Source organism: Pagrus pagrus, assembly GCF_965226575.1.
Source record: "Pagrus pagrus genome assembly, chromosome: 7".
In the NCBI taxonomy this organism is placed as follows: Eukaryota; Metazoa; Chordata; class Actinopteri; order Spariformes; family Sparidae; genus Pagrus; species Pagrus pagrus.
The window spans coordinates 16360936-16387711 of NC_140191.1; the positions used below are offsets into that span (position 1 = coordinate 16360936).

General features: G+C 42.4%; 1 protein-coding gene across 2 annotated transcripts; it reads left to right on the forward strand.

The window, feature by feature from the left end:
* Positions 1 to 1111: 1111 nt before the first annotated feature.
* On the forward strand, positions 1112 to 26703 carry plekhg4b (pleckstrin homology domain containing, family G (with RhoGef domain) member 4B). 2 transcript variants are annotated; one of them, XM_084357740.1, is made up of 24 exons: positions 1112 to 1331; positions 6225 to 6422; positions 7441 to 8680; positions 12551 to 12754; positions 13342 to 13465; positions 14218 to 14311; positions 14835 to 14921; positions 15115 to 15231; positions 15640 to 15738; positions 15983 to 16125; positions 16220 to 16358; positions 16474 to 16596; positions 16690 to 16854; positions 16959 to 17818; positions 18238 to 18487; positions 18715 to 18804; positions 19821 to 20045; positions 20281 to 20451; positions 20544 to 20721; positions 20829 to 20945; positions 21633 to 21911; positions 23041 to 23267; positions 24981 to 25050; positions 26318 to 26703. In XM_084357740.1, exons 1-23 carry the CDS (start codon positions 1263 to 1265, stop codon positions 25023 to 25025), a joined length of 5244 nt encoding a protein of 1747 aa, XP_084213866.1. In that variant the 5' UTR covers positions 1112 to 1262; the 3' UTR covers positions 25026 to 25050; positions 26318 to 26703. The 2 variants fall into 2 exon arrangements, with proteins under 2 accessions (XP_084213866.1, XP_084213867.1); XM_084357741.1 differs by lacking the exon at positions 24981 to 25050.
* Positions 26704 to 26776: the final 73 nt, after the last annotated feature.

The window sequence follows — 26776 nt, forward strand, 5'->3', positions numbered from 1 at the left end:
CTTTTTTTTGTCACAAGAAGTTTACTACATCAAAGTTTCTCTGCACACTTTTGTCAACACGGGAGTAAGTAATAATGTGTTTGTGTGAGCCCAGTTCTGCTGTGTGACAGTGACAAGCGTGTCTTCTCATCTCTGTCGGGTCAATGTGATGACTGCCTTGATTAATGATAAGAATCTGGAGCCTTCCTCTAAATATAAACCAACCCAATTACCTATCCTCACTACCTTCTCTGTTTACACAGTCTGGCTTAATGCGATCTTCGCATTTTCACACAAAGCATGCATTCTCAGACTGAATGTTTTCCTGAACAAGGATTTCCTGTGTTTAGGAGGAGATGGGAAGGAGCTAACAAACTATCACTTTGCTGCATTCCAGCGGTAAAAACATCCTCACCTCTTCTGTGTTTTGAGGGTTTTTCTTGTGACGCCTGTCAGAAATCATCACCGAGGCGTGTTAACTAATGATATGAGCTTATCTTGAACTCAGAGACACCTTGCTCTGAAAAGCTTTTTGAAAGGAAAGCGAGTCTGTTTTGTAGATGTCACTTCTGTCTTATGCAACAGGAGGATGTCCCACATGTGTCAGTGGTGTGTAAGGGACAGTTAAAGGATTGGGTTTCCCCCTGACGATATTCAAGGGGAACGTCATTGTAGTGAGTGACCTGAGCCACCAATCCTATGCTGATGTCTTCCTTTCTTTTTCCTTTTGAAAAGCAGCAGAATAAGCTGAAACCCTAGTCCATTTGTATTGTCAGGACAAAGAGAGACCATTGTGGCAGGAGGGGTGGAGGGGGAGCTGCCGGTGGAGGTAGGGGTGCAAGGGGTCATGGGGGGCAGAGAGGAGTTAGTCAGAGTCCGACCCCCCGCTGGGTGGAGCGTCAAGGGGTGTCGGGCGGTGGGGGGTGTGCAGGTCAGGTAGTGTTTTTTTCTGAATGATGAGCCTGAAGTTGCAGCCGTGTGCATTTATCCAGCTGGAAGAGGCTTCAGTAGCAGAGCTGCAGCAGCAGGGCGGGGGAGGTTTTGCTGGAGGGAGGGTGAGTGACGGGGAAGCCAGCGCACTGCCTCTCTCACGCTCGGACAGGAGTTTAGTCTGCTCCAGCTGCCACAGCACGCAGAGAAAGAGACAGCAGGAGAGAGTAAAGGCACGGGACCTGTTGATACCACAGCAATGACTTACAGAGAGGATTGTACGCTGGATTGTAGCGCTTGGCTTTGATGACACTGATTTATTTATTGACGTTCGTGGTTCGTCTGGTGCCTAAATGCTGTCACTGGGCAAAATGCACTCCAGAGCAAAGTCCCGGAGTTGTGACAACTACCTGAGTATTAAGGTACGAGCTCGAAATATGCAGTACTACAGTGACTTTTTGTAAGTTGCTATTTGTCTCTGTGTGTTTTGGCTTCCTTTTTCATCTTTATTGAGTGTGAAAACTTCTTTTTCTTCTTGGGAACCTTCAGCGTCTGTGTTGTGTGTGTGTGTGTGTGTGTTATTGTGCGCATTCAAGGGATGGATGTTTTTGTCCCAGCTCGCAGACAGATGATATTTTGACTTGTAGCTCTGTAGCCAAAACAAAGCAGGTAGCTTTTTATAGGTGCATAAAGCGAGGGAGAAGAAAGGAGAGTGTTTGTGCTGGTCTAGCATTATGTTATTGTTTGTTGTATTTTCATTCAGTTTCAAGTATTTCATGCTTTTATTTTCTCTTGTTTTTAAGATAGAGAACATAATATCTCACAGTAAATGTGAACATGTTTGCATTCTCAGCTGAATCTAGTCCTTTGCTCCCAGATATTTGCCTGTTTGTGGTTCTGGGTGCTCAAAGCGCAACGGGGGAGTAATTCTTCACTGATGTCTCAACGTGTTCTCCATGTGTTGAACGACAGTTACAACTAACTAGGGTAATCCCCACCATATTTAGTGTGATCTATGGTGATTAAAGACTAATTAATGTCTTGACAGGGAATTAAACACTTGAACTGGAGACTCATAAAAACTGCACAGTTAAATCATGAATTTAATCCATTAGCTGATACATACATTCACATATTTCAGCTCCATGCTGTCATCAGAAATGGTGGGTTTTTATTCGCAAAACAAAAAGAAAAGAAAGAAGCTACTTATCATATCTTGGGTCAGTGAAATACACAATTTTGTATCCTCTCTGATAAGTCACTTTTCTTTATCATCCTCCCTCTTGTTTTGGTATGTGCCCATGCTATATTTACCCTGCAGAGGTATCAGCAGACTTTGTTAGTCTCCTTTGTCTCCTCTGTCACTGCTCATCACCGCTCTGATTGGTTGAAGGACCTCCATTCACTTTTTGTCTTCTAGTTTTCCTTTATGCAAAGGTCCAATCAAAAATGTGACTGTGTGTTGTATACAGTACAACATGTATAGGGTCAGTGAGGTCTGTCAGGGCTGCTCAGGAGCAGTATCCTGTCAGTGTTGTTTACATCCTGAAGGACAAAGTCATTAGTTGTAGACTGATTTAATATATCGAGTCTTTCTGATAAGCAGCGTGGGAATCTGTGCATTTCCATTTTGACTTATTTAGCTTGCATCTTTTGTTTTGTTTGTATGCCTTACACCTTACCAAAGTATCCTATAGCCCGGTGATTAGCAGATATGTTTCTCTTAGTTGTTAAGTCACCGTCAGGCTATAGGAATGTAAATGTTGATTTAAAGGAAAATTAAAGATAGCAGCTTTTGCTGTAGACGGGTGGGTGGCCAGTTTATCACCTCCAGACTTCCATTATTGTTGATCTCGCTGTCACCTCACGGACCCAGCTGTGTTTGTCACACAATCAGCGTGGGCCTCTCAGGGTTAAAGTTTATCTGCAGAGATAACATTATAACATTCACCAAAGTGACTTTTCCACAATGCCATTCTAATATCACGCTGCAGCGCACTGAAGAATGTGAGTTTCTTTGTGCGCGATGTATCTGTGATGTGTGCGGTGTGTTCAAGTACAGTTCAGTGGGAGTTTGATACTGACATATGTGAGTATGTGTCTGATCTTCAAACTGCACTGATTCAGGAGCTATATTTTGACTTAACAGAGACCTTTGTCTAACATTAGCAACATTACTTACTCGATGCTTGATACAGGTTAAGGTTACTGTTTAGTTCAGTGTGAGTTATCAGTACAAATTTCAGCGTCCTTTGTCTGACTTCATTTCCCAGCCCCTCTCCTCCTCCTCTCATCAGATAGGATTTCTATTGGTGCAGATCAAAAGTTGAATCAAACTGCGGGCTGAATGGTGAGGTCTCACCAGACTCTTTTGTTGGCGTCCTGGCACCTGGCAGCGGGGCAGGTCTGAGCAACCTGTGGCCTTTGTCAGATCGCTGCCTTTGAGGCTGTTAGTAGGTTGGTTAGTGAGCAGCCTGTATGGGGGCTCCAGGGCTCTCCTGTTACACTCCCCTGGTGGCTTCATGCTCCACTGGAGGCCTGGTAGGCAGCGCCTTTTGTGTCCCTGACCCACTAAATGTGTCAGTGACCACCTCTCGCTCACTCTCTCTGTGTCTCTGTAGGTCTCTCACTCTTTCTTTTTCTGTGATGCACCCCGTTAATTTGATTATCGTCTTCTTTCACTTTGACACATGCTTGAAAATGTGCTGTACATTGAGAGTAAACAGCTTATGAAACATTTTCCCATGGTCTATTTAATGTCTCTTATAATTTACTTGAAACAGCTTTTTAGAGGACGACAAACTTTCACTTACATCGCAGTATTTGGTCCCGCTTTAAACTCAGCCATACCTTAACATTAAAGAGAAAACTTGTTTCAGTGAGACACAAAACCCTCATCGTTGCAACTTCTGAACAGCTGGTTCACCGACAGTGCAGACTAAAGTGTCCCACCTGGATCCTGAAGCCATTAATTACCACCTCAGTCCTCCATCGCACAGGCGGCTGCTTACAAAGACCTGGCATCAGAGAGGGTGGGACTTCCCGATCTGCTTGCTCCTGTCCTGGCTGAGGGTCTGAGACTAGACATACACCACCATACACACTGCATTCCTCTGTGGCTCAGAGCGGATGGGAAGCTCAGCCCTGGTGGCTAAGCTCAGTCGTTCTGCTGAGACATGCAGATATGTCTCCCACTCGCCAGGTGACACAAAGCTTCACATGCTTCCTGACAGTGGAAAGCCACACGTGTTGTATCTTACGTAAGATATAATCGACAAGGTCTATTCGCCACTTGTCATGCAGCCATTGTTCGTTTTTTTGTGTCCATATTGTCGCACTGGATTAACACTCCTGTGCAACAGGTTGACTAGCATTTATCATTGAGCTCACGTCTCTGCTGTGTTGAGCAATTGTTCTTGAAAACACTGTCCCTGTCACTACCGCTGTTTTTCTCTGCCTTGGGAACCTGAAGAGAAACTTGCTGCTCTGCCCTAACTCTGCAGTGAGGGCTTTCCTCCCATTGTTAGCTTTCCTCCAATAAAACACCATGTTATTCTTCTCCCCTCCGGGTGCAACAGTGACTAATGCCCAGAGACATTTTTTGTCTCGCTAAAAGCAGGCTGACTGCTAATGGAGGTGGGCGTTTTTGTTTCAGGGCACCAACACTGTACAGCACATACCACTTAGAGAGGCGGAGTGCACAATGAGCGCCTTGTAGAAGAGTCGTGGCATGTGTACCAATGCACTGAACTGTACTCACTCTCCTCTAATTGATGGTGCTGAGCTGCTTAGATCAACAGGACAGATCCTACAAAGAGTGAAACATGGGCTGTCTGACAGGCTCACCAGAGCACAGGCCATCTTTTGATTTTTTTTTACACACTTTTATTGTCATGTAAATGCAGCCCGGACATTCAAGTGGAAGTTGGAGGAGCTGCACCCTCAACCCCCTTACGTTCTTCAACATGGTACACAGTTGTCATAGTGTGGGACTTTCCCTGGCATTGCTTTCTATCTGTGTGGTTATCATTGGAGGCAGATGTCTCTATTCCACTGTTGTGTTCCACTCTGGAAGGACAGATAGCTGAGGGATGTTTGGCCTTGGCTCTGACTGCGGAGAGGAAGGTCACAGTCTGAACATAACTACAAAACCAGGTCAACCTCATCCAGGACTGCCGCTGTAATCCCAAATGTGTTGTCTCATTCCCGGACAAGTTGCAACCAACAGCGTGGGACGTGTCATCTGTTCTGGTGGGGGCAGGTGTCAATGGTCTAGGTCATGTAAGGGTCAGATGATAGTCAGCGACGACGCGGTTGTTTTTAGAGGGTAACATTGCACCGTCCTGGCCGGTCCAGTGTGGACTTTCCAGTTATGCTGTTTGTGTCCGCTCACAGTGACGTCACTCTCACCAGGTGTTTCCCCTCGCTGCGATGGAAAGACCATCATGGCTGACATTTCCTGTCATGTTCAAGCTTCCTGACTGTCTGACTAAGTGGGATCATGCTCGGTTCTAATGTGCACAGGCAACCTTTTGTTTATCTAGTTGAAATACACGTACAATACGTAGGTATGTTGTTATATGGTGAACATTGTACAACATTTGTTTGATAGTTTTAGCCATGTTAGCATCACGGCTATGTCCGTTGTCAGTTGTTCAGTCCAACACTAATATCACAAGAACCAGTGGATTGATTACCATGAAATTTTGTTAAGTCATTCATGGCTCCCAGATGATGAATCCTGCTGACTTATGATCAATCAGAAGACTGACATTTCTGGATTTTAGTTAAATTCCTTGACAGCTTTGGGTGGATTGCCTCCAGATTTGTTTGGACATTTCCATTAGCCTGAGCCGTACTTTGTGTTTATGCTAATGCTAGCATGCTAACATGCAAAAATACAATGGTGTATGCAATAAATATTTCTGCTCAACTTCAGCATATTAGCATTCTCACTGAGAGCATGTTAGCGTGCCAAACGTCAGCATTTAGCTCTAAGCACCACTGTGCCTATGTGCAGCCTCACCGAGTATGTTTAAATGTGACCTCTTTGCATTTCAAGCACTCAGTCCCAGTGGTTGTCAACCTGGGAGCTAAAAAAAATATAATCTTAACAAAGTTCATTTTTATTTCTGCTCTCAGCCTATTTTCACAGCAGGCTATATAACCTGTGAGTAGGTACATTGCTTTGTTTTAAGGTGTCACAAGCCAAAAAGGTTGAGAACCACCGGTTTAGATGTTCTAAGTGCCAAATTTAACACAAGCTTCACCTGATTAGAGATATCCAACCTAATCCAGTTCTTCTTTTCCCTCAGGACGCTGAGTCTTTGGACAACTGTATCCAGAGCACCTTGTCAGCCCTGTACCGACCCTTCACTGCCACAGCTGCCACCGTCCTGTGGCAGCTCTTCAGTGTGGTGGAAAGACAGTACAGAGGAGACGGCCTCCGCTGCCTCATCGACTTCTTGCTACCTGCCAAGAGGATCCTGCAGATCATCCAACAAGAAACCTGTGTGAGTTGTTGATGGATGTTAGAAACCGATTTATGCCGTCTATGATTTATTTCAGAATTCATTTTGAGTTTGAAATTTACCCGGTACTAATGATTTCCTGCAGGACTGTTGGATGAGACTCAGTTCTCATTTGTGGCCTTCAGTCTGTGGGAAATGAGAGGTGCAGTGAGGACACAACAAGAAAACATGTTTCTGTACAAACATCTTGAAAGATAAGCCAGACAAAAATGTTTGTGACAGAAGAATGTGAGAATTGCGCTGCTGAGTGTGAATATCTTCGCTGAGTGGGAAGGGGGAGCATCAGATGGAGACAGAGTTGATTATTGTTCCGAAAACAAGCTGAAAAGCAGCCATCCCTCCCTGAATAGGGAAACAGAGGGAAACTGTGGTCTGTTTGAGAGGCTGCCATGGACTCTTGGGTCCAAAGTGAAATTCAATATTCTCTCTCACAAGCTTTGATTGCTGTGTGTTCGGGCTCTACGACCAAAGCACTGAAACTTTATTCCTCTGCATTCATCCCTGCGGTGATTACACTGTGACGATAGCCATAGAGCAATAGTTTCACCTAAGCCTAGCCCCTGAGAACAGCCTGCCGTGCAGGAGAGTCTTTGTATCACAGGCAATATGAGAGGCTTCAGATCACATCCTCCTCAGTCTTTGCCTTGACATTCATAAGAGATAAAAAAAAAAAAAAAAGCCAACCCTTCAGCACCGTGTCTTTGCTCTTAGGGTCTGTTTTTTTTATTCCGTCTCAGTGAAGATTTGTGTTGTGGTTGCTGCGAAACCAGGCCTGATCAGACAGGTTCTCGTCTGTAGTCGAATGATCACTGACAGTGATTCATTCAGCAGGTTCCATGAAAACATCTCGCCTCTCCATTTACGCTAAACATGTGTTTGAACACAGCTTTGCAGATGTCAGACGAAATGATGCAAGTCGTACCACAGCTGAGCCATGACACAGATAGATAATAATCTTTTGTGGGAGTGGGTATTGACTGACTTCTGTGTTTTCTCTCAGGTGAGGTTCAGAGGACTGCTCTTCTATCACGAGGGGTGGCCTCTCTGCATCCACGACAAAGTCGTCCTGCAGCTTGCTCCTCTGCACAAAGTGCGACTAAAGCAAGGAGACTTCTACCTGCAGATCGTTCCTTTAGGCCGCAAGACTGCCAAGCTAGTGATAAAATGTTTGTCGGCCAGTGGGCAGGCCATCACAGAAATCCCCATCGCAGAGAGCATGTATGGCAGCGTCTTCACAGCTGAGTTCTTGCAGAATGTAACACGTGACCGAAACCTGCACCCGCTACAGAACTGCCTGCTTACCACTGGAACGGCTGTGTTCAGGACGCCGTGGAAGAACGTGGTCAACCCACTGTTTGTCAACAGCACTTCGGACGCCATCATGCAAGCACGCTGCAGCAGGGGTGGCTTCCGCGGCCATCTCAGCACCTGCAGCACCAGCGGATCCACAGGGACTCTGGACAGCCACCGTAGCTCAAGAGAGTCCCTGCACTCGCAGGGAGCTGACTCAATCTTCTCTGAGCCCACCTCCCCAAACAGAAACCACAGGGACGCCAACATTGAGACCCGCGGTGTCAGTGCACCGGACACTTCTACACCCATCATGAAAATTGAAAGATCCACTGAAGAGTGTGGGATAGGAAATGCAACTGATGATAGTAGTGGGAGAGAGCGAGGGACAGTGTCCAAGATGCTCTCCTTCAGTACAGACCTCAGTAACCCAGGCCTTCGACGCCGTCACCCAAGGGACTCTGTAGCCTTCGAGAGCAGGAGACTTTTCAGGAAATCTTACATGGAGGCCCTGCAGAACCCCATGAGCCTTGGGTCCAGCTCTGAATCCATCCTGGAGGAGAGCCCAGAGCACAGTTCTGGCCTAAGAGAGAGAACAGTAACACCAGGCAGCAGCCCCGACACCCGCTCCTCCTCCAGAGAACTCTTATCTCGGAGGTTGGGAAGCCGGGGCTGGCTCAGTGGTGATGACTCCAGGCCCAGTACACCTTTACTGTACTTACAGCGGGGGTTGAGGAGTGCAGAGAGACGGGCGGAAAGACGTTCAAAGTCACTGGAGAGGACTAACAAGGCAGGCCAGGTAAAAGGCCACCGGGAACGATCCTCCTCTGGAGGCTCAGTCAGCATCTCCCCCAAAAAACTGATGAATGGCTACGCTCTCCGTTTTGGGAAGTTGGATATCGAGGCCGCTTTGCCTGGTTCGGAGAGGAGAAGCAGCAAAGAGGAGTCGGGTATGTGACGCTGCACCGATGTTCAATCCTGTCACAATGTACAAAAATCACATTTAAGTTGCTGTATATCATTTAAGATACCTCGTCTGTTAGCTCTGCAAGCAGTAGAATCTACCTAATTACTCAAGTACTGTACATTTTTGAGATACTTTTACATACATACATTTTATAGCGCTTGATTTTTGTACTCCACATTTCAGATACATTTTTCTTACTTTTTGCTCGACTACACTTATTTCACAGCTAAAGTTACTTTTCAAATTAAGATTCTACGTACAAAACATGTGACCAGTTTATAGAATATGAAACATCATTTTGAGTTGAACAATATAAAACAGATACAATCAGCCTCACTTCACCATGTAAAGAAATATAATACTGCTTACACATCACTGCATCCTTCATAACAATACTACTATATTATTTAATACAGTATGAAATAGATCTTTAAGGGTTTCCTACAGGATTTCTACTCAGTATTAGTACATACAGTATGTTGATAGGCAACCTATATATCAGTCAGGCTTTAGTTAAAAATCCCCTGAAAACACCAAAACTAACAATGAATGGGTCATAAGGGATGGATAAAATGTGTATTAATCCGCGGCTGAAAATAGTCCCCAATAAATGTTGTATGGTTAAAATCTTCATAGTATCTGTGAAAATCAAAAAGATATGTTTTTAAAAAATCAATTTTGTTGTAGTAAAATGCTCTTTGGCAGAGCTTTAAACATCTTCAGTTAGTTGGGTAAAGTCAAGTCAAGTCAAGTCAAGTCAAGTCATGTCATGTCCATGGCTTGTCATGTCTCACTTATCAAAAGATACAACCTAAGGGTGTGAAAAGCAGGTTTCACTCTTAATAGCTTGATAATGATGGTACCTCACCAGGGTGTGTAATCATCCCCTGCAGCAGGACTGGTTACAACAGTTCAACAGGTGGCGTCAGTTGATTCGGCTCATAACTGTGAAGCATTAATGCTGTCAGCGGTGACAGATTGCTTTTCAAAGCCCCTGTGTAGTCTTTGGCACGGTGAGGGCACAGGTATGGCCCTACCCTGGAAACAGAACTTCAGTCACATCCCTGTGTTTTCTTTACCACTGCCCGTCTGTTTGTGTGTGTCTCGGTTCATACAGGGTAGCTCAGGAAAGCAGCGTTGTGAGAGTACCACCTAGGGAATCGTGCTGTTTTTAGAAAATACAGATTCTTCCGTGAATTGAAATGTGAGCTGAAAACTGTTTATTTAGATCCCTGAATCCTAACCCTGGACAATGCCGGGCCATAACTTCAGCTTTAGTCTGGATTGTTTCCCTAAAAGTGATCATATATGTGTTAATTTAAATGTGTTGAATGCACCGCACTCAGCAAAAATACAGTAGTTAAATCACAACACTGCTGCGTTCCTGAGATTACCTCAGAGGGGATTGTATTTCAGCTGCTGCAAAGCAGGTTTCCCACAACGACATTTCAAAGGCAACAAAGGATCCTGTAAACCCTGTAAACCAACCACAGGGACCCCAGCATCCCACAATGACATGACCCTACAGTGTTGTTGGGGCTGGGGGCTGCACTGATCCCAGATGGGTTGCCTCATTTACAAAAGTTTTCTTTGTGAATCAATCAGCCACTGGGGATCCACGAAAAAAAAATGCCTTTCAAACCATGCCTGTGTCTTTGGAGAGTCCATTCAGTCCAGAAACACAAGATCTAACCTGCAGTGACTCACACCACTGTTGAAAAATACTCCGGAAGGGTTGAATTACTCATGATATGAGACAAAACAATATCAGAACACATCTATTGTGATTTATGTGATCAATAGCTCAAAGCTCCACCAACCAGTGCAGATTTAACCTCATTGACGGCTTAAAAGTGAGTCCTGCAGACTACACACAAAGCAGACGTTCACACAGGACAATACTCAGGAGGCTTTACTCTACGTTTGTCACTTCCTCTGAAAACAAAGCAATTTAGGAAACATGCAGCAAACACAAGCCTGGCCACACAGTCGCACAGGAAATGCACCTACTGTTTGAAGACAATAGAGGCTGAGCTGGGAGGGTTTACTGTCACACAACAGAGCAGGACAACACAAGAGGCCTCAAACTGTTTAAAAGGACAACACACAACAGGTGACCGTGATCACAGATCTATTGGTGGAGTTGGTTGAGTGATGGCCTATCAAGGTTTTATGTTGATTTCCAAGCCTGCTTGGATGGCTGATGTTTTGAAAGGACCTAGTTTATGACTGGGGGCCCCTGGACTTCAGTGTCGGTCAGTCCATCCCTTTGGTCCAGACTGAAATATCTCAACAACTACTGGATAAACTGACATGAACAGTCATGTTCCACTGAAGATGAATCCTTATTACAAATCTATTGACATTCCCATCAGCCTCAGTTTTACTTTGTGTTACGTTTTGTGTAACACTCCATTCTGTTAGCATGGTGGTATTAGCATGTAGCTCAAAGCATCGCAGTGTTTTGATTATAGCCCAACAGAAGCACTTACATGGGTGTAGACAGTCTTATTATATTGTAAATTAAATGTTCTCACAAAAATGTGCCACAGCCTGGCTCTTAGACTGTGACAAGGATGGGAGACATGAGATTATAGTAAGTAGTAGAATAAAAACTACAAAGTAGTTCAAATGAATGAGTAGGTCAAATCTGTGGTGTCTGTACCGTAGAAAATAGATGAGGAAGAGTGTTCTGCATGGGTTTGTCCTGCTAAAACAAAGGAAGCCCAACAAAAAAGGCCACAACTTAGTGGCGTGTGGATAGAGATCTTGCTTCTATTCTCTGGCCTTTTGAACTCTAGATGTGTAGTTGACTAGTAGATTCAACTCTGCGACTGTCGCTCGTCTGCACCAGAAATACTCATCGGTAAAATGTATTGTTATTGTTATGTACACAAATGTTGCTTTATAAAAGGTGAGCATCTATTACGAATGTTAACAGGCCGGGTGGAAGATCACTGTAAGGAAATCAGGTCCTGAAAAAAATCTGACTCAATCCCTGCAAATAGGCAAACAAGATGACTTGGCAACCAAAACAGAGTGACTCACAATTTCAAGTTACTACAGATCAAATAAATGGAGTTGTTTTTTTTTGTCTTTATTCTTGGACTACAACTGTTTTATTATCCAATTATTTCCCATTTTTTTCCCATTATTTTAATTGTTTTGTTTAGAAAATTCCTGAAAATAATGAACAATGCAAATAACAATTTCTCCAAAGTGACATATTAAGATGTTTTGCTTTGTCTGACAAGCGGTCCAAACCTCAAAATGTTTCAGTTTACTAGTGTGACAGTCAACAGCAACAGATCATCAGTTGATTCACATTGTGTTGATCAACTAATTATTGTTTACTGTTTACACAGTATAAAATACCCATTTTGCCCCAGTTGTTGACATTCTTCCTTAACCAAATCACAGTGAGGAATCCAGTTAGTTACACAGAGATATGCACTCTGTGAAGGTTTGCACGCTGTTTCGCTGCCTCAGGAACAGGATCAAGTCTATAAACTTTGGTACCACTTGGGAATGTCAGCGCAGCATTCCTATAAACAGAGCCTGGAGGTATGTAAGGTTGAAGTGGAGGAGGTGAAGATACGAGAGTCTAATAATGCCTCAGTTACCCATGAGTCAGGCTGACTATACACCTGGTCTCTATGATGAGTCAGTATGAACTCACACCACTAATAGACACGTTTCATGAGGTATTATCGATTAGGTAAGACGGTACTGAGGTGAAAGGAAGCTTCTAATTTCTATTCTTTGTCCTGTATTTTTGTCAAATTGTTGCTCTGTAAATGCCACTTAGACAATCTACCAGATTTGTGCTCACTATTTATAATTATTTCCACAGGACAGCGTGATGACAGCATCGCCAGTGAGAGCAGGCGGCACAGGCACAGTGGAGACGAGTCACACAGTCCTAAAGCTGCCAACGGGTCGGCCATCAGGCTGGCTTCAGTAACGAGCTCCTCCTATGAGAGCAACGCAGCCCTCCCCAGGCTGGTGTCAGAGGTCAACCAGGAGCTGCTCACATCCGGGGCTGTCATCTTGCCAGGTAGGGGAAGAAGGGTTCAGCTGATATTAGATGCTTTCATTCAGACCCAACAGTTTGTCTTGCAGGTATCTTATGTCCAATGGTCAATAGTCTTGTGTTGTATGTTCATCATATTTCACTCAGTTAAAAAATGTGCTCAGAGCTCACCTTGAAAATAGAATCAAGCTGTGAAATTTCCTTTTCTTCTTGATCTCATTTGTAGCTGAATCATTTAACAATAAAATGACACATTTTCCTTGCTTATTAACTGGAAATCGCTTTGTAAAAAATCCTTTAAAATCACGACACCACATATTCAACATGTCTTCTCCATTTGAAGGCCTCATCTTCAAATAATCATGAGTTTATTTGTGTGAGTTTTTATAATATTATCTATTTCTGGATAATATTGAACTGTGTTTGATCTATATCAGGCTATTTTTATTTTATTTTAGGAACTTTCAGGTAATTTCGTGTCCCACATGGAGGCTGACGTGTACGTGATAATACTGAACTGCCTAAAGCTCAAACATTCTTGACTGAGAAAGCGATAGTAGACATGTGAGTGGTGGTAAGTGTTGACCCCCCACTCGCCTTCTCTCTTCCAGGAAACAGAGATCGCAGTGGGAGGGCAGTGCTGCAGGTGTGCACGAGAGCTCAGGTGTGGGCCGGTGAGAGCTGCACGGTCAATGATCTCACCTGTTTATTGGGTTACTACTACTCCACGCTGCGGTAAGTCACGCATTCTCAGGGTTTGTTTTATTTTTTTTCCATTAGAGTAACTCCAGTAAATTACACACCTGTGCCTTACACCTGAAGTGAGCACGCCTGCTGCCTCATGCAGACTTTATAATGCTCTTTTTAACCCTGCAGCTGCCATTTAGAGCTTACACATGGATTATATATGACTTAAACCAATCAGCCAAACTTTATTTATAATAGCACTTTTAAAACTAATCAAATGAAAATCAAAGTGCTTTACACGTGATTGACAAAGCACAGGGTGTTAGAATAAAACTGAATCTAGAGACTAATGCACATGCAATAAAAGTTAATTGAATAAGACAGCAATACAGATGGGTAGCTAAAAATAATCAAAGATGATACAAGGAATAAGAATAATGATGAAGATACAATGATGAAATACTCCACATAATAAATTGATTATGATTAAAAGACAAACTGTTAATAACAGTGGGGAAAAAGTACCAAAAATCTGTACTCAAGTACGAGTGTAGTTACATTACTGAAATATTAGTCACTTACAAGTAAAACTACTGGTATTAACATAATATTTAAGTAAAAGGAGGCTTACACACTATAAAGCGCATACATTCACAATAATCCTTATATATATTTATAGTTCTTTATTCATGTTTTCCTCATTTATCAGATATAAGTAAATGCTAAGCTTGTATAAAATATCACATGCAATCACTGGTCTCAGAAAGTGCACTAACTGTAATACTTTTTTATGTTTTTAGGAAAGAAAGGTGTGATCAAGGCCTCTCTGTTGTAATAGACAGCAGGAGGCAGCCGCCTGTTCCAGCTCTGTTGTCATCTCTGTCTGAATTGCAGGTGAGTCTGCAGTGGAAAATGTGTAATTACCCTCCAGACACACGCCCAAAGAGCCGTGCTGAGCCTCTGTTGTCCTCCGAGCTGTAATACTACGTCTCTCTCTCAGAGTTACACTATGGCATTCCTCACACGTTTCTTATTGTTTGACCTCTCTGTCTCTGACACAGTTTGGTTTTCTGTAAAGAGGCACACCTTTGAATTGGTAGTGACTGCAGGTTCCAAGGCATTTTTGTGAAAAAGGCTGCCCTCGGGGCTCTTGTGGGGAAGCCTGTGCTTACTTGTCTGTTTTTAACCGCATGCTGGGAGCAGCCGACTCTCGAGAGACATATCATCATGTTATGATGATGAGTTTCTCACTGATGTAAGAACGGTGATTCTGTAAACCACAACATATGCGTTAGAAGTCACTTTAAATACACACTTTACATTCTTTAGTTGTTAATTTAAAGCATCTTCATGTAGTATCATTTATTTTCTCCATTTTTAAGTGACTATAAAAATTGCTCTTGCGTGTTTTTCTCAGGCATTAGTACCAAATGCACTTTACACGGTTCTCTTCCTGGCGGACAAGGAGGCAGCAGCCAAACCTGAGAGAGACATCAATGTACAGGTAAATAAAGATTGTTATTATCAGATGGATTAGAGCGATTTCAAATAAAATGATGGTAGTTTTGAGAAAGTAGATCTAGGCCATGATGACACAGATTGTTATTAAAGTTAATGTTACCGTTGCTTTGAAGCGTGACAGCAGACACGCTCAAACTGAGACCTCGGTGTGTAAGTTTCAGTTTTTCTTGCCACAGACTGAGACGCTGTCATCTCTGAAAGCCCTGCTGAAACACATCGACCAAACCCAGCTCACACGTGACCTGGAAGGCACCTTCCACTACGACCACAACCACTGGATCCACTTCAGGCAGGTGGGTGTGACAGAGGTGGCTGGACTGTAGCCAGCATGTAAACATATTAGGGTGTCTGCAGGTCCTTATGTAATTTCTGCTGTTAGAGGTCTCTCAATATAAACAAAAGGCATAGTTTAATGACGTTAGTTGATGGAGATAGTGGGATCATCGGATTTGTTGGCTTCTTTGTTAAACAACTGCCATCGCCAATAAAAATCTATCTGACCTGAGTCAGGCAGAAATGTTGATAGATGAGGTAATGTGTTGTATGTATATAAACCTTACTCACTCTAATAACCATATTCCTACATGAAACCTACCTCTGCAGGTGATCACATGCATATGTGACGGGCTTTAGTAATTGCAGATGCTTTGACACTGCTAGCGGCAATAAACTCTCTCCATCTTTTTCTATCTCTCTCACAGAAAATCGAACCCTTTGCCAGCAGTTGTAGCGCAGCCGTCTCCTCCCTTCAGGAGTCCATCAGCACAATGAGCAACAGCGGCAACCTGAAGACCTCTGAGGTCAGACCCACCCCCCTGCAGGCAGTCTGGCCTTCTGATTTATGTGTCTCCACTGACACACAATAGCTCTCTGCTGGCCTCTTTCCTCCTAACTGGAGTAAACAGTTCAGGAGTTTGTTTTATGGTTAACGTTCATGATCTTTGGGCCTGCTGAGGTCAAAAATGTTTAGGTTTTACTTCATTTGTATCTACATCAACTGTTAGCTCATTTGTTTTTGTTTGTCATTGTGCATGTTTACTTCAGGAGGTGTCTGAGGTGATGGAGAAGCAGAAGCATCTCATGAAGTCTGTACTAGATGACACCCGTCTAAACAGACTACGTCTAGAGGGAGGCACTGTCCTCGCCCGCATCAGGAAAGAAGAGGCCTGTGAGAATGAAAACTACAGGTACTGTCAGTTGGACTGACATGACAAGGGTCAATATAAGGATAATAAAATAAAGTTTTCATAAAGTGTGTATTTGTTTTCTTTGTTCTTTTAGAGATGCTGTCGACATGTTGAATGCACTGTACAACCAAGTAGATGAAGAAGTCCACAAGCTTGTGATCCTCTCCAACAAGTCCCAGAAACAGTTGGAGAGCCTGCTGGAGGTGCGCAAGTTTGAGGAGCAAACGCAACAGGTGAGCTTGAACTATTTCGCTCCTGACATTACCATCTGTGCTGCTGTTTTCTGATGCTTTTTCGTCTCTCTTGAAAAATGGAGATAATCATTAAACCAACGCCTTCTCTTTCCAGATCAAACTCTGGTTCAGTGGCGAGGGAGAGAAGCAACTCACACCTCTGGAGTCCCTGACTCTTTCTGCGGCTAAAATTAAGGAGATGAGAGAGAGCTTGGAGCAGTTTCTGGAGGAGTCAGTGGTAAATAGCAGCAATTTTTTTTCAAACACATTGCTCGTGGATCACAGAAGGCAATCAGTGTTAAATTGATGAGTTTTGTCCTTATCCTGACAGCACCAGCAGAGGCACGGCCTGCAGCTGGTGAAAGAGTCTCCGGAGTCCCTTCCAGATTCAGTTCTCCTTGACTTTAAGCAACATCTGGGCTCCATCTTAGGCAGAGTGGAGAGGAGGAAGACCCAGCTGGACATCCTCACCAACCTGTATGAATTCTATGACTCAGTAAGTATCAAAAACTACTGTCAATACTGTCTCAAAAGTTATGCTAGATTTCACCGTTGAATCATTCTTATTAAAGGGAATTAATAACTCTTTCTAATGTGTAGGCGAACCAGTGGATGGAGCACTGCCAGGATTATTTCCATCACCTGAGTCTGGACAGTACAGGTGACATACTTTCGTCATCTGTGGTGCAGATCCTCCAGGATTACTACACCGAGGCATCCAAATTCTCCATGGACAACTTCAGCACCCTCAACGACATGGTGCTGTCTCTGGAGAGTCCTCAGCAGCTGCAGCAGTGGAACACGGTGTGGCACAAGTGTCAGGAGACCAAGCAGCAGTTGGAAGAGACTTTGGCTCGAGCCACGACAGCAGCACCAGACTCCACAGCTGATGATACGCCAGCTGAAGAAAGCCAGACTGCCTCTACAGAACACCATGAACCTAACGCGTGTGTGCTTTTACCTGGGGCGATCACACCCTTAACTTTAGAGGACAACAAGCCTCACTCTGCTGGGCCTTTCTCCAAGAGCCCCACCAGTTCAATCTCCTCCTCCTCGCACTTCATTTTCCCCGCCGACTGTGACAGCAAACTGAGGCAGAGCCCGTCCATGTTCGAAGACACGGACAGCGACTGCACCGTCGACTCGACCATCTCCTGCCACTCGGAGCCCGTCTATTCCGGGACTGCCCGCCTCCGCAAGCAGCCGATGAAGAAGATCATGAAGAAGACCATGAGCTACGAGCTGAGCCCGAGAGACAGCAACCACTCAGATGTCAGCCACATTCATGGCTACACAGGTGTGTACATCAAGGGTTTGGAGGTGGCTAATAACGTGTCAGCAGAGAAGAAGCTGCAGAGACCTGACGTGACGAGCCCGGCGTTGGGACGCAGCCGCAGCATGTCTACGCCCTCCAGGGTCCACAACAGACGCAGCGACGGAGATGGAAAGAAGCAGAGCAGGTGAGGGAGAGAAGCGTTGATATTAAACATCAACAGGGGCTTTACTTTAAAAACCCAAAACTCTGACTGACTTTTGTTTGGTGTTCTGATATCTCATTGTAAGAATATAACATCTCTAAGCCCTGACTGTCCCCCACTTCGTCTTCATACCAATTGGGGCTGCAACTAACAATAACTTTGCCCAAGATGACAACTTGACATTTTCTATATGACCAACAGCCCCAAACCCCAAAATATTCAATGTGTTATTCAATAATGCAGAGAAGATCCAACATTTTTGCTTGATAAATGATGTAAAACGATTACTTAACTATCAAAAATGAAGAGAAAACTTTGTTGATTACCCAAAGTTGTTATTGGTTGGTATTGTATCAATCAATATATTATCTTACACCTCACTGTGTCTTTTTGTTCACCAGTAAAGTGCAGCACATCATGGATGAGATGATTTCCACAGAGAGGGAGTACGTCCGCTCTCTCAGCTACATCATCGAGCACTATTTCCCCGAGATGGAGCGCCTGGATTTGCCGCAGGACCTGCGAGGGAAACGCAGCATCATTTTCGGGAATGTGGAGAAGCTTTGGGACTTCCACAGCCAGTACTTCCTGAAGGATCTGGAGTCGTGCGCCCACTCCCCGCTGTCCATCAGTAGCTGTTTTCTCAGACATGTGAGTTCAGACAGTCGGTCGGTGAGCCCAGAGGCGACTCGCTGACAGCTTCAAAACAACAGTGACTGTAATGATGTGTTGACCTGTAGTTACTCGTGTTATTCAAAACAACTTAATGTGTCCCATGAGGTGTCATGGTTTTGTTCGCAATGTTAGATAAAACATACTGAAACGTGTGCATACTTCTTACTGTAGTCAGTGTTGTAACTTGTTAATCTTGTGTGCAGGAGGATCAGTTTGGAATGTATGCACTGTACAGCAAGAATAAGCCCCAGTCGGACGCTCTGCTCAGCAGCCATGGGAACGAATTCTTTAAGGTGCGTCTGGTTACATCCATCACACAGTGACAGGTCCCGGGGTCGTCACGAAAACAAGACACGAAACACTCTCAACACCAAAATAAATTCAAAAAGCAAATGTATGATGTTTTGGATGTAAACTGAATGTATCACAACAAAAATCTTGACATGGCCAGGAGCGATGGACGATTCAGATTAGATTTTTATTGCCAGAACAGAACAGGACAGTACAGTTACACAGGAATTATTGTGTGTATCTCTCAGAGTCATCTTCTAAGAAGAAAGCCAAAGAAAGGAAATTAGAAGAAAATACACTTACTTAAAAAAGTACACAGTATGAATTTCTATAAAAGTTAAACAATAATCATTAAAATACACAATGAAATGCACATAGATTTATTTCAGGTCCAGCAAAGAATGGAAATAATCTGTTTTTAAGTTTCTATTGAGATGACGACTCTCTCTGATAGAAGTTTATTTAATTAGGAAGTCCCATTTATACACAATTATAAATGAGACCAAGCCAAGACAGGGTCAAAATAGCAACATCGAGCACATGACAAGACAACAACAACATCAAATCACAGCAGCAGCAGTAAGTCCAATAAAATACATTTCATAATACAATGTATAAACAAGGTAACTTTATTTAGGCATGTCATTATGTTCTGACCGTCTGTTTGGAAACCTAGATTTGGCCAATAAGAATAGGCTTGAGTTGGATGGCTTGTTCAAATTACTGGTAAGATCTCAGGACAAGCTTTTGGTCATAACAGGCAGTTCTTTAGGAGCTTTGCCATGTTAGACTGCCAGGATCATCCACTCCAGAGGGAGTTAGAGCTGCTGCCCTCAGGCTGCCGTGCCAGGGCACCTGTTTGGAGACTCAGAGACTCATTCATCCCTAGTGCTTTTCATATGCTTAATAGCAATTAGCCCCCTGACTGCATTCCTCGCAGTACCCTGGCACTTGTACTGTGTTTGAATTTCCCTTTGAACCTTGAACCACACTAACAGTCCTTACTGTGTCCTTCCAGAATAAGCAGATGGAGCTCGGGGACAAGATGGACCTGGCGTCCTACCTGCTGAAGCCCATCCAGAGGATGAGTAAATACGCACTGTTGCTCAAAGACCTGATCAAGGAGTGCAGTCCTTCCCGGGAGCAGGAGCTGAGTGACCTCCGCACTGCAGAGGAGATGGTCAAATTTCAGCTTCGTCATGGCAACGACCTGCTAGCTATGGATGCTATTCGGGGCTGTGATGTAAGTAGTAATGATGGGCACAGAGGGATGTAATGCTATGATGAATATTTTGATGTCAGTATGAAAGCCAAACACTACCTAACGTGACTATAAGACAATCTGGGAAGACAGGTCATTAAAGCTATTTTTGAATTCGAGGTCATCTTGTTGTGTTTCCAGCAGAGTGAGGTCAGAATCCCACCAGAAACTGTATTGTTCTCTCTGACGCATGTGACCGGCCGTGTTTCCTCTCCAGGTGAACCTAAAAGAACAGGGTCAACTCCGCTGCCAGGATGAGTTCATCGTCTGGTGTGGACGCAGGAAATACCTCCGCCACGTCTTCTTGTTTGAAGACCTCATCCTCTTCAGCAAGACCAAAAAGATCGAAGGAGGATACGACATTTACATCTATAAACAGTCCTTCAAAGTAAGAATTTATTGTTTGGGGAGGGCTTTTTCGGGGGTCAGTTTCTGCTATACACAGACAGTAGATTTAATTTTCTATTATTTTCTACTTAGACAGCAGAGATCGGCATGACTGAAAATGTTGGCGACAGCGGGCTACGTTTTGAGATTTGGTTCCGTCGGAGGAAGACGCAAGACACCTTTATACTCCAAGCCAGCTCCGCAGAGGTCAAGGCCGTGTGGACGGCCATCATAGGGAAGATCCTGTGGAGGCAGGCGCTCAGAAACAGAGGTGATTTTCATTGTAATTTTGATCTAAATATCAGTGTGACTCTCAGCCTTTTTATCCTATCTAAGACTTAGGTTTTGTCATTAAAGTTTGACATTTCTGAATTTCAGCGTTGCGCATGCAGGAGATGGTTTCCATGGGGATTGGAAGCAAACCTTTCATGGACATCAAGCCGAGTGATGCAGCTATCAGTGACAGAGCCATCGACTATATCATGAAGGGGTCAGGTGAGCTGTTCCTTCACATTTTATGTTCGTGTTTGTTGTTTTTTTCTTTCTTTCTCTGACTCTCCTCCTCTCTCTGGTTTTTGCATCTTCGCAATTCAGCTTGTAATCATGTAGGTCACAATATTCAACATGTACTTTGCTAAGACCACAACTTGGTTCTTGATTACAGGTGTTTTAAGGGAGAACGAGGTTGGTTGTCACACTCAATCGATCTTGCTCACTAGAGGGCGCTCCTTAAAGAATGTTGGTACTAGTGCTGTCATGTTTTTGTTGTCAGTCTTTTCCTGTTCATTTTCTCTCGACGCAGGAGATTTGTTTTGTTGTAGGAATTCATTGAAATGGACCTTTAATTTCATTTTTAGATCCATTTTTTAAATTTTTCCCTATTAAAATGACATAGGGACATCAAACCCCAAAATGTGGATGGTTGTCACAAGTAAACTAGACGTATTATATAGTTCATATCTTTTGAACAGAACAGGTTTAAAAAGAGTACGGTCACTTCATTCCTACCTGACACTTCGATACTCTTCATTTGAAGTCGCTGCCACCTCAGTAAACTATTTTACATGAAACTCCTCCGTCATGGCATACCAGAGATGCCGTATAAAAAATATTCATGCCCTAATTATCATCAATAACAACCGCAGGAATGTTAATGATGTGTTTGTTTGTCTGTACTGACAGAGTCTAGGACCAGAGCATCCATCGCGGTGCCTTCCTTTGAACACGCCACTTCGTTCAAGAGACCTCACTCCACCATCTCCAACAGCAGCACCTCCTCCTCCAGCAGCCAGTCGTCCTCCTCCCTGCTGGGCTCGCTCAATCTTCATCTCTACTCCTCGCCCTCTCACCCACACACACATCCGTACCCGATGACCAGCATTCCCTCCTTCGCGCAGTGGCCCTACGACTGCATAGAGGAGGATGAGCTGGAGCAGGACACGGGCAGCCAGCCCTCCATGAGTGAGTGGCTGTTTTTTCTGCCCATTATTTTCAGTCAGAGATATGACGTACAACATTTCTTTATTAAAATGTCTGATTAAAATGTTTATATTGTTGCTGTGGACTTTATTATTTGATATTATCCCAAATGTTTTCAACATTGTTCAAATCTGTCACTTTATTCAAGGTAATAGTGCGTTTTATTCGGTCGTTTGTTGCTATAACTCCCGGAGAGTCGGAGAGGAAGAAAGGAAGTCGGTGAACAAGACTAAACATATCTTGAATAATGATCTGATCTCGTCCGTGAACATTTCTGCCTGAGTCACGTCAGCAATGGTGATTGCTTGATAGCGATGACGGAAAAGTTCTTGGTAAAATAAGAAACAGTTTTCAGCATAAACACTGTTTAACTGTTAGTTGGCACATAATCAGCTACTCATTTGTGCTGTCTTCTGATGTTTCTCTCCACTTTTTATTACTGAAAGTATTTTTTAACCTTTCACTGTTACACAAGAACCTAATTTAATTTGAATTTACTCTAATCAGTGTTGTCTTACAGCAGAAAACACAAAAACTTAACGTTTATGGATGTCACATCCGATGAACAGTTTAAACAGTTTAAAAACCCTACTTGAAATTTTCGGATTTTAACATATTAAATTTGGCTTTTTTGACAGTTTTCAACAGAAAACATCCTTTTATTTAAAAATGAAAATAGATTTCTTCAAACTGATGTACTTGTTTGCATAAGTATTCACCCGTGCTTCACAAAGCAATAAAAAGAAGATAAATGAAGAAAAGATAAACACTAATAAAATGGAGAAGCGCTTAAAAATAAACATTAAGATAAATAAATAAAACGGATTAAGCAAATAAAAATAAAATAAATATAGTTAGCCTTATGTGTATTTTTCACAGGGGTAGATGAAGGTTTTCTTTCTGCCACATTGTGATCTTTGCTGGCACCACTAGGGGTTGTCAAAGTCTGAACGTTTCTAATCTTGCACATAGGAGCTTTAGGAATACACAAAAGCCTTGACAAACTTAGTAACTGCCTGCAAACTGAACTTCCCCAGAACTGTAGTCTTGAATGGAGTTCTGTGTTGTTTTATCCAGTTTATTAACATATTATTTTTATGTTGTGTGACAGTGACTGAGAGCTCAGAGACATCCTCCCAGTGTACCTCCAGTGACAGTGTAACAGGGCTGAGCACCCTCACCATACCAGCACACCCCAGCATGGTCATGGACTCCTTCAACAACAACGAGCCCCCCTCCTTCCTGTGCTCCTCCACACCACCCTCCTCCATCGCGTCTCCTTCAATATTCCAGAAAGAAGAAGACCTCCAGCCGCCCGGCACCAAGTTCATCACTGCAGTGAGTGTTTGATTATTTACCCTCCTTATCATCTTATACTAAGATCACCTGATGTTGTACTCCTGCTAGCATAATGTTTTATGAGATCCATTTATATTTTGCAGCTCTATCTCAAGTCCTGTTTTAGTATGAGTCTACATTTGTATGACAGTGTGAATACTTAACCTCAGAACAGTTTGTATATATTTGTACTTGTGCTATTTCCTTGAATGTCATATGTCAGCAGGGCAGGGTCAGTTAACCACATGAAGTACTTCCCTTTTTTTACCCTAATCATATCTTTTCTGTTTTTTTCTGCTGCCATCATTTTCTTTTCATTTAAAGAGAAGTAATCTACTTGATGAAATGTATTGTGACAGTATGGAAAATTCAGCCCAAAATACTCTCCTACATAACACTGTGTTCCCACTGGTACGACTAAAGGGCATTAAAGTGTGGGACATAATTGTTTTGTTTAAATGCAAACCCTTCATGTCTTTTTATTCATTGCACTTTATTATGGTTGGATTAGAGCTGCAATGATTATTTGATGAATCGATTCGTTTATCTAAAGAAAATTAATGCCATCTATTATGACAATCAATCATTTTTCAAGCAAAAATGTCAAATATTTGCTGGTTCCAACTACTTAGATATAAGGAGTATCTGCTTTTCTTAACATTTATGACTGTAGATGAAGAGTCTTTGGGTTTTGGGCTGTTGGTTGGACAAAAGAAGCAATTTCAAGACGACACTTTGGGCTCTGGAAAATTGTGATGAGCATTTTTGTCATTTAATAATTAGCAGATAAAAAAAGAGATAAATATTTATGCCATGGAAGCAATACTGAGTTGTTCAAAAATCTATGGAGTAAAGTTCGTGCTGTAGATCATCACATCATTTTGAAGTGCTCCTACTTTGAGAATGTCATTTTTACATTTGCCACAAACATAGACAATAGACAAAGACATTTTAGCACCGTGTTCAGGGCTCCAGACTAACCTTTTACACTGATTGCACTGGTGCAGCAACACATAATTTAGGTGCACATTTTAATTTAATTTCTTAACGAATAATGTCAATGATTGTTAACGGGAATTAAGATACTGAAAAATGTTTTTCGTCATTTATATCACAGCACACACAACAACAAATTTCAATCACAACAATACTTTTATCGTCTGACCTGCTGAATATCAGGCGCACGGGTGCAAATGAAAATGTTCAGTTCCACTCGACAGACTTTTGGGTGCATATGCAGCCAAAATAGTCGCATCCTGCAACCCTGATGTTGATTATTTGGCTGAATCCAGGAACATTTTATGTGACTTTAAAGCCTTATTAAAACACCAATTTGGCTATGATGATGATTGATTTTTAAATCATCACAGATCTGCACTGATATCTGGTCACATGAAGACGTTTAGGACTCGGATCTCTAACCATCTGAGTGACCTTTACTCAAATCTGTTGCAGTTATATTCAACATGTTTGACTTTTCAAGTTGGAAAACTTATAAATCAAAACATGAACCTGTACTTCATGAAGAGAAAACTGTCATCTGCGAAAGTCTTTAGACGGTAGTTTCTTCTTCTCGTTCACATGTGGGAGAATGAAAAATTTAAATGAGCTGGCATATTTTAATTTGGATTTCAGACTCTGAGGGTTTAGAGCAGAAAATTAATTGAAGCTTCAGTTTAACTCAAAACCTTTTTGCTGTTTTGTTTTTACCAGAGCACGGCCTCTCATATAGCAGTAGGCCTCTCTACTGTGGTCTGACTCAGAGCTGAGGGGTTTTAGCTCAGTAAGTAACCGGTGTCACCAGAGTGGACATCTGTGTTGTTCCCTTCACAGCCTCATTAACAACTGTGAGGATCCCTGTGGACTGACTACTAATCTGTGTGAAAATGTGCTTTTGGTGCCTGTATTGTGTGCTGCATGGCAGTGTGTCCTCGGGGGTTAGAGGGCTCTCAATCTGGTGGGTGCATTTGTTTTGTAAACTTCTGGCTGTTTTTCATGTTTTTCCTCTTGGTTTCTTCATCCTCTCATTTCCTTCATGCATCCGTTTGACATGAGGGTTGAATTTGTGTCATTAAATATATGTTGTCAAGAGTTTGATATATGTTTGAATGCATGCACGCTCTTTGTTTTGGGGGCTTTGGAATGCATTTATGGCTAAAAAATCGTTTTGTTTTGTTTTTGTTTTGTTTAACAAACTGTTGAAAGTATGATTTTTATTTGTTTCTAATGTTCTAATAAGTTCAATGTTCAGGCTTTATTGTACTTAATGGAAAATAACTGTATTGCAAAACCACTATATACAATATATTCAAAAGATTAAATTAATAAAATATTACGTTTCAAATAGCAGCTATAAAATTACCTGTGGGAAATGGGCTCAACAGAACAGTCTCAACTTATGTTACAATTAAGCAAATTAAAGGCTTGTGGAATAAACTTCAGTCTTGCTTTTTGTTGTGGGACCTAAATAAAATTAACAGTCACAATCACAACATTTTTATTATTCTCCATGTTTAGTTAAGTCTATAGTCCCAGTAGGACCCCAACATTTGTGTTAAATACTTAAAATATTTGTCTGTTAAAAATGTTAATTCTTCATGCTCCAATCAGTGGTTAACATAGTTTTCAGTGTCTTTTTTTGTAGTAGTCTAACAGTAATCTAATTTAAGCATTAAGTATAAAGTTAAAGTAATGTGATAGACTGCAGCTTTTAAATAAAGTCTCTAGGTGTGACATTCTTAACCCATTAATGACTAACTTTCTGTCAGAGGTGGAAACATAAAATTTGTTGAGGGAACTGTCAAGATGAAAGCCTAATCATGACAGAATCATAAGTTTGGATTTCAGATATTTATCATGTCTTAATTGGCAGACAAAAATCAGTTTACACTCATTTAACACACCAAATAGGGTATTTACACTGGATCAAAGCACATTTTAAGTGCTGTAAAGAAAATTATACAATGCCACTGTGGACATTTATGGGTTAATATATTAATGGAAAATGTCTTTTTCTAAATCCCTCATTCTTTTTCCTTCTTTCTTCATAGCTGTGAAGTCCTCGAGGTGAATGCTACTTGAAGCCAGTCTGATTGTCAGCACGAGGAGACGAGAAGAAGAGGAATCCAGCTCCGGAGCACTAAGACTTTAACGGATGAAGCTCAGCTATTCTATAACAAAACATTAAGATTCTGTAAATTTACACATAATATACACTGCCATGATGGTACGTCAGCGGTCTGTACATTTGTTTTAATGAACTAGGTATGAATCAGTGTTTATATTGTAGATGAGTTTTTTTATTATGTATTTTACAGAACAAAAACAGTAGCAGGCAGATCAATCCAGACAATGTTGTACTGTCATATTTGTTTTCTTTCGTTGCCAGTCTTGTGTTAAGACAAGTTTGTACAGATGATTAAAATGTTTAAAACACGCTGTTGTATTCTTTTCTTTGCAAACAAAAACCAATACAACAATATGGATAATTCTCAGTTCAGCAAAGCTGT